Here is a 12,042-nt window from a genome sequence, read left to right on the forward strand (position 1 = left end):
TTAATTTTACTAGTAGTCAGTCTCGTTATTCTGATTCTAGTAACTTTGAAGATTTCAATGTGATTTTTGATTTCCACTTACAAGTTGCATTATACATCTCTAACTATCAGTTTTAAATTCATTACAATTACCACAATATGGGGTTTTAATGTTAACTTCATACGAATGTTTATTGCATAATTTTTTTATATAGGAGTTCCTATATCCAAAATTTTCAAGCATGAATGTGTTATCAAAAGTGTTATGGTAAATTAGGGCATTTTATTCTTCCAAATTTTCTATTATGTTGTATACTGTTATATTGAAAATCCACCATATCTTCTATAAACACTTATGTTTGATAATACACTTTCTTGGCAATCTTTTTCCAGGTCTGTATTTGCGTGCTCATCAATGTAAGTCCAAGATGTAAATATGAGATGATAGGTTGATAATGTTTGGATATGAGATTTGGGTATTGATGTTACACTGCTAACATGAGTATAAGGAAAGGAATTGGAGGAGCTATTGAACATTTTGTGTATGGTCCATCAAAACCACGAAGCACGTGATTGTTTTTTATGGTGGAATAACAATTATGGCTTTTTGGTATGTGAGATTGAATGTATGCAGATACACAGTTAATGCTTTTTTTTTTAAATGATTTTATTTTAACATAAATTAGTAGTTAGAGTAGTGGATTGTGTTTAATAAAATTAAGAATTACTAAATTTTACTTTGTAATTTCACATGTCTATATTTTACCGTGTTTCAACTTAACAAAACAAATTAAGAAAGACTAAAGTTCTAAATAAAAATAAGTATTATTGCACAGATTTAGTATAATTTGAAATAAACATTATCGCATAGAACTAATATATTTCTTGAGAGACAAAAGATTTATCCTTTACTCTAAAGTATTAGTTGACATCTATTTCTTTCTCCACAAGTTAATAATAGTTTCTTTCTCAAACTAAATATGATGACATAAGATTCCAACTGATTCTCATATGATTAGGCATTGCTGCCACAAAGCGAAGAACATCATGCTGCAGGGATAGTGAAGGGTGAGGTTCTTCTGAACTCTTTTCTAAAACATGAAGAAACTTAGCAATATTGGGGAGTGCAAGTTCTCTGCAGTGGAGATGCAATAGAGGAACCTTGGATAAAACGCTTCCCTTCTGAACATCTAAACCTTCTGGTCTCCGCAACTTGTATGGTTTTCCCGTTGTTGGCTCGATATCGACTCGCGCCATTTGTTTCCATCGGCTGTGCACAAACCACCCGTACTTGTAGTCACCTACTATCGGTGTTCCAAGTGCTTCGGCGCAATGCACACGCAACTGGTCAAAAGGGAGCAGAAATCACATTAAAGAACAAGTAACTTTGACTTATACAAAATCACTAATTGATTGAAATTTAAATGGTTCCACTAAATATCATGTAGGATCCTTATAAATTTAGTGAAACCCATTTGAATTTCAACTCGTTAGAGAATGTGTGTTGCTAGCATAATTCTTGAAATAGGGAATAATAATGAATAAAAACACATTCTAAAGTCTATTTAAATTAGTGCATGTTTGAAATTGCGGTGAGTTTGACGAAACTACGTTGAATAGCTTTTGTCAACATTGCAGTTGCACGCCACTTTTTTTGTTAAACTCACCGCCATCCCAATTGTCACTTGAGTGGCAAATTTATTTTTGACAAGGACAAGACATGCAGTAAACAGATAGCTGAGAACAAAATTGGTAAAACATAAAGCCTGAATCATGCCAATACTTTAATTCCAATTATAAAACACCTTTGGAGTTTATGATAAATTAATAAGGGGCATGCAAATTTCAATTAACTGAGGCATCTTAATAATAACACAAGATATATGGTACAAGTAAATGTGAAAAAGTTTCATAAAATTTAAAATCAATGACCCAAGAGTCATTGCCCGACTTGGATTAACTGAAGGCTTGTGAAAGCTTCACAACTGAAATAAGTATTTGATTTTAACTTCCATAAAAATGCTCTTATAAGTTTATAGATGGCTATGGAGAAGTAAATCAGGAGAATTTCTAAAAATGTTGAGATGCAGAAGCTTATTTTTGAACTTTGCAAGAAGCTATGAATTAGAAGAGACTGTTATTGTTTGGCCAATTATTTTTTGGTCTTCTCTTTTCCTTTCGAGGAGAAGTTGGACCAAATATTCCTTAAAGGCTCTAAAAAAATAGCATACTTTTAGAGAAGAAAAACTAAAAAAAGTAGCCAGTTTCCTAAGAAGTCACTTGGTTGTAGGCATATCCTTCAACCTAGAGGTACTCAGTTTGAAACTTGGGGCACCAAAAAAAAAAAAAAAACTAAAGAAAAGTAGTTGTAGCTGTGGTGGCCCGGCGTGTAGGATTATTGTTTTCCATATCACCGTAGCTCAAAATCAATATGTAACAGTTATTCTAGTCATTGAGCAACGACCCTGTGGCAAGTGAAACGCTGTCTGGCAAGGATGAAGAAGCAGACATATGCCGTTGATTTAAACTCACTACTAGTCCTTCTGGATCTGGGCCACATGGCCCTCATAGGATTCAATGTTGGTGAAATGTTACATCCCACATGGGGGAACCAAATTGATATGGGCCTCATAAAATTTCAAATCAATGAACCAACAGTCATGGCCTCGAGAACCAAATTCATAAAGGCCCAATTTGGATTAATGGAAAAGGCTTGCGAAAGCTTCTCAATTGAGATAAGTATTTGATTTTTAAAAAAGTAGCATACTTTTAGGGAAGAAAAACTATGAAAAGTAGTTTGAGCTGTCGTGGCCGGCGTGTGGGGTTATTGTTACCCATATAACTGTAGCTCAAAACCAACATGTAACAGTTATTCCAGTCAACGAGCAACAACCCTGTGGCAAGTGAATGTGAAATGCTGTCTGGCGAGGATGAAGCAGCAGATACATGGCATTGATTAAATGTTGGTGAAATGTTACTACACCCAACGCGCGCAATAGAGCACAAACACACTCCATCCCAGGTGAGAGAACATGTTCTTTTGGGGATTTTGGGATAATTGGTGTCTTGACATTGTTTTAAGTTCGAGGAGTCGAATAAAAGCAAGAAAAAGATAAGGAAACATCTTATAGATATCGTTAAAAATAATAAGTTTAGGAAGCATTTGGAAGAGCTTATATAGGTTTATCTTATACTCAATATTTTTTTTAAAATAATAGCTTATGATATGTCATAGAATGTTTTCAATTTATTTCAATAACCTCCCCAAAACAGCTTATATAAATGACCTATACGGAACTTATGCAGAGCTTACCCCATCCCTTGATCAGCTATATAATCCATATACAAATAAGTTTTTGTATTGTAAGCACTTAATTAAGTTGTTTACATAAGTCCCCTATTAAAGTGAGGAAGAAAAATATGGATAAAGGTAAAACTAAAGGCATAATTGATAGGATTCTATAAGTTACAATGCCAGAATTTTATGGTGTATTGAAGTTTAAATTAGGCTAGGAACGACATCAACCTCAAGAGAATTTATAATGGGATGGGGATTACATAACAATATGCTGCCTAAGGTAGAACACAAGCCAGGGCTTTATCGATACAAAAGGTTGACTCGGTGAGCCACCTGTTTTAGGGATTTCAAAACTAAAGATATTCTAAGATAAATTAAAGTCCTAACTATATTCGAACAGATATGAAAATCATGTCTAATTCCTTTCTTTACAAGCACAGTTTAGTTGAATAAATTTAAATCATCATTGAAGATACCTGATGCTTGCGATAAGTAAGTGGACGCAGTTCCACCCATGAGCACCCATTTATCTTTGGACCAAGCACCCGATACTCAGTGACAGCCTCTTGGTGAGGTTCTATACTCGAATTATGAGCTAGCATTACCCTCTCAGTCTTCCCATCATTCATAAGCACCTGACATAACATCGCATATATAAACACAATCAATAACACATTAAAAGATAGCAATAATATTAAGCATATTACAAATTATCACTTGACCTAAACACACAAAGGAAAAAGAGAAAGAGTGGAAACCTTAGAAAGAGGAGCGTGAATTATGCCTTCTTTCTCCTTCGGAGTTCCTATGACCAATGCCCAATATCTTTGATATGTAGCTTCACATGCATCATTCCAAGCCTTAAGTAGACGAGGGAGACATAAAGTTCAAGTGTAAATGTAAAATTATTGTTGACAGTATTGTGAAAGACTGGATAATGCATTCACAGGCTAAATGATTTGTACGAAAACAGCAGTTAAATACTTTCGTGAAGAAAAGGCACCTTACAAGAAGATTTTGCATTATTTATGTTACTGAATAACCATTGAAGGTGAGATACACTATTTTTTGTTCTCCCCAGTAAAAGGATGCCACTGCTCTCTCTGTCAAGACGGTGCACCTGGAGAAAAAAACATAAGAATTGATTTGATAGGACCCAAACCGATGTTAAATGATTAAGAGGTTTTGTATCTGATATTAAAGGACTAAGATGGCAAAGGTTGGCGCTAAGCTTCTTACAAAATGAAGGAAAAGTAAATACGGAAGCAGAATTTTCCTTGACTGAGAGAGAGCCAGACTCATTCTTAGCTGAACCTCGAATACCCAATTGTAAATGTCCTGAATGCCTTTCCAAGTCTGTCATACCCTCTAATTCCCTAATCAATTCCCCCGTCCCCATTATGCCACATGTCCATTCTGTTATTCGCTCTCTTTTCCCCGACTCCAAATCCTATTGTGCCCCCCTTCCTCAATCAATTCATCTCCTACTACAGACCCGTTTAAGCAGTAAGCACCAACCATTTCTATAGCAGTTTCAACCTTTGCCTCATCTAGCATTTCTTAGACTTCATCTTATCAAACGAATTTAGGAGCCAAGTTATATCATTCTCTCCTAGACATTCCCAAAATTCCCCACAGATTTTATTTATTCACCATTTAGTTAAAATGAAAGCGTCAGTAATAGCTATATGAACATATATTCATTTGTTGAAGGATAATTCGTTTACCAGCAAATGCAAACCAAATTGATCAGCATATCATAGCAAAGTCAATGATGTGTAAACAAGCAGCTTACCAGTTTAGGACCCTCGTCATAATCATAAGACAGTGCAGCAGCGGCCAATCCATCCATACTATTATGAATCGGAAGATTCCCCTATCAACATCATTAGCATAAAATCAAAACCCCATAACAAGCTCCAACTCGTTGAATTTCCATAAACATAAACAAGACATTCAAACCTTAACCGGCAGCTTCGGAGGTTTATTCAGCAAAATAATCGCAGAGTCCTAAATAATCAACAAACACACAATATTCAAACACAATTGAACATTAAAAAAAAAACACCGACAAAAATAAAAGCGGCACTAGATGAAAAACATAATACTTTATACATGACAAGCCTCTGTAGATACTTAATTTCATCAGCATTTGGGTAAAGTGTTCCGCTAGGTATAGCATCATATCTTTTAGAAATCCTAGTTTCAGCAATTGACACGGGGACAAAAACCCTATCACCGGGTTTCATCACATCGTTAGGTCTAATCTGTAATTAAACTATAGCTGTAGTATTATTAAACCTAAAACAAAATCATAAGCAAACGTGAATTAAAATAAATACCTTTCGCATTTGATCACCCATTTGCACCTAGATAAGAAAACCATGAACAAATTCAGTGCAAGGTTAAAACATGATATGATTAAAAAATAGTGATGGATACTTACGAGGCCTTCTCTGAAGTGAGACTCGATGATGGAACCTGAAGTGCCCTTGAAGTAGTGCTTCATCCAGTTGACGGCGGTGAAACGAGGGGTGTGTTGAGGGAAAGGAGGGAGGGATAGTAACTGTCTGGGTTTGAGAGGTTGTCGTTTGGGTTGATCTAAGCGGGCGATGTTGTTTGAAACTCGGATTACTTTGTCGGCGGAAACGGGTTTTGGGGGACGGATTCTGGAGTAGTGTCGGAATGGCCATGAGAAGCTATTGTAGAGACGAGTTCGTTTCAACATTTGTGGCCAAGGATGAATGATTGAATTACGGAGGCATATTTTGCTAGGTTAAACTAATTTGAATAACAATGTTAGTTTTTATACTTTGATTGTGATGATAAGACATATTTTTATTGTGTAATCTTGTTTATTAATGGACATTGTGTTTTCAGGTTTCCCTTCAATGTCACCAAGCATAGTGTGGTTAGTCATTACCTAATGATTCATCAAAGAACTTGTTTAGAATTAAGAAGAGCCAATTTTTGGAGCAAGTTGATCAATTCATAAGAAGAACTTGTTTAGAATTATTAAGAGCCAATTTTTGAAGCAAGTTGATCAATTCAGAAGAATGATGAAGCATAGTACTATTTCTTGTAGATACATTTTATTTAGCCAACTATATATATGAGACAATGTATACTAAATTTTTATCAACCCAAAAAACTCTATCTATGTGGGAAGAGAAAAACATTAATCTCTAACAATGATGACATTCATTTTTTTTCCGATGATTAAAAACCAAACTCGTAATGCTAGGGTTTACAACATATTCATACGTTCTGCGCATCAACCACTTGCACTAGAATTCCGTGGTAATTTTATGCATTACGATTTCACATTTTGTATCCTCCAATAACTCTTCTCCGTGGATTCAATTCGTTGAATTACCCTTTGTCTTCTTCTGATTTCGGCTTGCAAAGATGGAGGAGCATACGGGGGAGGCATAGTGCATGGGTCGGTGTTTGAAGGGCCCTTGACCAATGAATCCATCATAAATTTCTTCTCTAATCCTTGTGCGTTACACACCATTGATTCCACACATAGTTCAACAGCTTTATCACTTATGGAGGGTTGGTATTTAAAGAGCTTAGCATAGGAATTTAAGAGATGAAACATATAGTCATATACATAATCCATCTTTAACTCTTGTTGAATGAAATCACTTGCTGCTTTTCCAATACTTTGTGCCTGATCAAGAACAAAAACATGTAACATTGAAACATTGATTGGCATATAGTATAAGTAAATAAAGAAAAGTGGATTTGTTACCTTTTCAGTGTGACCATTGCCCCAATCCACGGCAAATTTAATGGATTTGCATTTATTATCTTCCTTAATGGGCCAATAGTGATGCATTGGAATTAACCCTCTTGTGAAGAAATCATAATAATGAGGATTCACAAGTAAAGTGGGAGAATCACATGCTAGAATGTATTTTTCACTCACTGACCAAGCTGAGCCTTCAATGTACACCTTATATCTTCACACAATAATCATGAATATATTAATATAAAAAAAGTTATGACAACATTTCAAAACACATATAGAAGGGAAGTTCATGTTACATAGGAAAGACGCATTCAATATCTATTAAAATTAATGTTATACCTATGAGTGCATTGACTAGCCAAGTCTGATTTCTTGTACCCTTCTTGCGACTCTCGTCCCCAGTCCTAATAAAACAAGTTTCATTGTTAGTTTCGACAATGTCATATTACTAGACACACTTCATATTAAATTATAAGTTAAGCAAGTACGATGAACATTTGTTTGTCCAATAATTATATTTGAGATCGTTTCGTTACATATATGTTAATAGGGCTTAATGAAGATGAATACCTGAGTATATAAACGAGCACCCCAATCTTTTTTGTCAGAAACATTACATTTCATGAGATCTTGTCTTGTTTCCGCAACAGTTGGATTACCTTTCCAATAAGCATAAGGTTCTCTCTCATTCCATGAAATCCTCTTGTTACCCTCTTTCAACTCTTCCAATAAAATCTCCCATGGCTTTACATTAACCTCAGCCCTATATAATCACTTAAAGCGTCATCAAACTTTAACACTTATTCTCTCTAATCTATTGTAAAAAAAATAAATCACATTTTATAAAATAACCGAATAACTGAGGTATCTTGATTTATATATACTTACCATCCCCAAAAGGACCAATCAGGAAAGACGATATCCATCGTTGCATCGTTACCGCAATATCGAAAGAGTGGAGGTGGTGCAACAACATTTTTTTGATCAATTAAAACAACTGGCCAATCAACACAATCAAACATAAGCTCCAAATCAGGTAACATTCCAGGGTACCTCCTTAACAACTGTAGGATACCCCATATAGTAAAAATATCTCTTGTTTGAAAAGCTTTCTCATATATTTCTAAGTACACTTTTCCTTTCAATATCACTAATTTGAAATTTGCTGTTGCTTTTGCTTTCTCTACCATTTCCTTTGTTATTCCTGTGTGGGCCCATGGCCTTAAATCTTCGTGGATCCAACGGAAGTAATCGGGACACGTGGAGTGAGATAAACGGTCTTGATTGGTGAATGAGATTTCGGGATTGTTAGTGGGACATTTTTTGGTGAGGTTGTATCCATTGCAATCTAGTGGGATCTCTGTTGGATTGAGGGGCTTTGTTGGTATTTCGTATGCTTTGCTGATTAGAACTGGTTCGGTTGATGAAACAGTGGAGAAAATGTCCTACATATACAAACATTACATTATGGTTATTAAAGAAAAATAGTATAGTTTTGTATAGTTTGTAAGTTTAATTTGACCTATGTTAGGGTTAGTCTTTAGAATTCAAATCCTTTGATAACTAAATGTGGACAATTTAATTAAAGTGGCGTTGCGTTGCCGTTACTCTACATTAATATTTTGGTAACTCTATAAAATATTTAAATAATAATTTTTTTTTAAATTTTGACTTTTTTATTTTTAAAATAACAAATCTTTAAAGAAACACAAAATATAAGATGAAAGATCGTACTCTTCCCATACAAAAAAGTCACATTTGTGTTTACTAGCTTTTAAAAAATATTCATATTAAAAAATTTATTTATTCAAAATCATTTATTAATTATAATTAATAAAATACTTAAATAAATAAAGAAAAAATATACACAATCAATATAAAATAATTTTACCATTATATCAAATTATATTGATGGTTTTAAATTAATTATGAAAATTATTTAAGGATAAACTCTTATTGAATGTCAATGCATTATTGCCTTTAATCTCATAATAAATCCAAATCCAATAATGTAAATGTAGTTGTACAAAAGTAGCAATTATGTATAAATCCAAGTTTAATTTACATATGCATGAACCAAGTGGCGCAAAATTGCAATGTGATGTGAGTTGTAAAAGTAACGTGTGGGACCTAAAGGACACGTGGCATTTTAACACTCTTCTCATTACAACTATAGAACTTAGGATTTTTAATTTTTCATGTTTTGCTGGCCGACACTAGCGGCGCTCACTTCAGCCTCACAAATTTCTATATCGTCCTAAATTATTCAAAAATATTTCAGATTAAAGGTAATTTTTTTAATGAAGAAAGTCGTTAGTTTGAAAAAGTAATGAAACGTTATCGTTATTGGAAAGTTGAAGTACGTTGTTGACAATTCAACCATGTCACATCTTTTCTATTGTGGAAAAAAGGTGTCAAAAGGATAGTTTGGTTGGCAATAATTAACCTAACAATACCAAAGTCATTGGACTTGTAGTACACTCTTTTTCATCTTTTAAAATTCCATGTCCTCTTACTTTGTAACTACTATTTACACTCTTCAATTCAACAAAATATGTTTTCATATTTAATGTTTGGGAAGTCTGGAAGAGTCGAGAGTACTAACGAGACCAATGCTCCAGAAACATAAGAGATATCACATCTCAGTCCAAAACTTTAAGGTATTAGATAAATGAATCATCTATGTTATAAATTCAACATTCTACTCGTTTATAGGTAATGTGAGACTTTAACTACTCACACTTACACCTAACATTCTCCTCATAAGTGCGAGTGTCTCACACCCTAAGTAGAATTCTACACCGGATTCAGCACCCGTTCCCCCAATTTTCTACCTCTCTTGTGATCCTGAAGCATTGTCTCGTTGGTGCTCTTGACTCTCCCGAACTTTCCAAACAGTGGTATCAGAGTCGTGGTTCGGCTTGATGGAAGAATATGAGCTGGATCCGGTGTAGGAGCCTGTTATAGGATGTGTGATACTCACTTGTGGGGGGAGAATGTTGAGTGCAAGTGTGAGTGATTAGAGTTCTACATTGCGTATGAATGTGTAAAATGTTTGATTTATAAGAGAGATGATTCATTTACCTAACACCTTAAGATTTTGGGTTAAAATGTAACATCTCTCTTATGATCCTAGAACATTGAACTTGCTCTCGACTCTCCCAAATTCCCAATCATTTAAAACGGATAATATATATCACAAAAACACTTGCATCATGTATGTTTTCACTATATCATTTACACATCGCTATTTTTAATATAAAAAATTAGAACACATATCAAAATTTTAGTGTAGAATCATTGATACTTTTAATTTAGAGTAAAATAACTATATTTAGAGAAACTTTATTTTTTTTAAAAAATAAATAATGATTTTTTTCAATATACAAATTGTTGTATTTAGTGTTAAAGTGTTTTTAAACTATATTTTCCCTATTTATTTTTAAACTATTCATAGGTTTAATAGTTTTAGTGTCGAGATTGACGAATATGCCTAGGTGGAAAAGAATTTCAGACACCGAGTTATTCTCATGTCTGTTTTCAGTTTGAGACAACCGTAGCTTACAAAACAAATAACTAACGTTAAAAATAGCAAACTCCACGAACCAATCAAGCAAAACAATACTTACAGGTGTTTCGATGAACCGCGTGAACACCAACGCGCCGACGATTAACACCACCGGCAAAATCAATATCACGGCGGATCTCAACAACGATTTCATTAACGCACACCCAATTATCTCTTCTGAATCACCAATTTGCCCCGATCCCAACTTTTCTTTCCCCTGCACACTGTAAAACAAGAAGAAACATTGTTATATAAAAAATACTCTGTTTTTTCTGTGATGTTAATGTTATTACTAACATACCCTTTTGATGTTTCGAGCTTGTTGTTACTCAGAATATACCAAAAGATGAAAACTTTGAAATTTTTCTTCAATTGGGTCGCTGGGTTTTCAACAATTGGATTTGTCTCTCTGCTTGAAAATTGGAAGCATTCAACCCAACCAGCCCTTTTTCTGTTTTTGTTTTGATATTGAGGTTATTGTTTTGTGGAATGATGGCTGAAGAACCAGAGAGAGAAAGAAATTTGGGTGAGAAAGAGATCACAGCTAAGAAAAAGTTGCAGAATTTGTTTAGAAAATATATCAATAAAAGAAACAATGACAGAAAATGAAATGAATCTGTGAATTTTCTATAGTGGGTTAATTTGAGTTGACAAGGATGGGAATGGGAATTCTTTCTATGAGTAAGACTAAAAAAGAAATCTAACTTTTTTACGTGTCAAAGGGACTCTTTTGATCATATATATAAGGAATTCTTTTCTATAATAATTTACAAAAATATATCTTTTTTATACTATCTGCCTGCTGTGCAAACATGAAAATATATTAACATATTTTTGTATGTTTAATTTTAATTTTAATTTAAGTTATTATAAAATTAAAAACTAATGAAATAAATTTTTTTATAAGCAATTGTATAACAATTAATAAGAAAGAAGTTGAAGTTTAAAACAAAATCTAGGAAGAATATAACTGAAATTAGGTTACACCAAAATAATGTGTAGATATATGGATATAATAAAAAAGAAACTCTTTTTTATAATAATAAAAAACTCTTTTCCATTCATTTCATATATAAGTAAGTATTTTATTTTTAAATAAATTGAATGATTATATAATTATAGATAAATAAATCAAAAAAAGAAAGAAAAAAAATGAGAAAAACTTTTTTGAAGTTGAATCTCGTGAGTGCATATACAGCTAGCTGTGAGACTGTCTCACTTGAATGGTCATTGCTTTTATTTATTGAGAATGCAATAAAATCAAACGAAAGGGTTCTTTCTAGTTTCTAAAGGCTACAATTTTGAGAAATTTCAAGAATTTCCTTTGCAATCAACTATCAACTCATCAAAAAAAAAAAAAAAAAACTATCAACTCATCAAAATTGGATTGATTGATAATTGCTCCTTTAATATTAACATACAAAAGGGTACATAAGTAATT

The 12,042-nt window shown here is 33.4% G+C and overlaps 2 protein-coding genes across 3 annotated transcripts; both read right to left on the bottom strand.

Annotated features, from left to right (window-relative positions):
* Positions 1–815: 815 nt before the first annotated feature.
* On the bottom strand, positions 816–6,157 carry LOC131653136 (RNA pseudouridine synthase 3, mitochondrial). Of its 2 annotated transcripts, XM_058923211.1 has the most exons (9): positions 5,723–6,157; positions 5,619–5,645; positions 5,385–5,543; positions 5,239–5,286; positions 5,072–5,152; positions 4,280–4,396; positions 4,035–4,136; positions 3,753–3,911; positions 816–1,322 (listed from the first exon to the last, which is right to left on the bottom strand). In XM_058923211.1, exons 1-9 carry the CDS (start codon positions 6,002–6,004, stop codon positions 948–950), a joined length of 1,350 nt encoding a protein of 449 aa, XP_058779194.1. In that variant the 5' UTR covers positions 6,005–6,157; the 3' UTR covers positions 816–947. The 2 variants fall into 2 exon arrangements, with proteins under 2 accessions (XP_058779194.1, XP_058779195.1); XM_058923212.1 differs by lacking the exon at positions 5,385–5,543.
* Positions 6,158–6,264: 107 nt separating this feature from the next.
* LOC131653135 (uncharacterized) lies at positions 6,265–11,302 on the bottom strand. The gene is made up of 7 exons (XM_058923210.1): positions 10,903–11,302; positions 10,663–10,825; positions 7,922–8,478; positions 7,604–7,796; positions 7,373–7,437; positions 7,034–7,244; positions 6,265–6,952 (listed from the first exon to the last, which is right to left on the bottom strand). The coding sequence occupies exons 2-7, from the start codon at positions 10,753–10,755 to the stop codon at positions 6,590–6,592; spliced, it is 1,482 nt and encodes a 493-aa protein (XP_058779193.1). The 5' UTR covers positions 10,756–10,825; positions 10,903–11,302; the 3' UTR covers positions 6,265–6,589.
* Between the last annotated feature and the right edge of the window lie 740 nt (positions 11,303–12,042).

Source organism: Vicia villosa, linkage group LG2, assembly GCF_029867415.1.
Source record: "Vicia villosa cultivar HV-30 ecotype Madison, WI linkage group LG2, Vvil1.0, whole genome shotgun sequence".
NCBI lineage: Eukaryota > Viridiplantae > Streptophyta > Magnoliopsida > Fabales > Fabaceae > Vicia > Vicia villosa.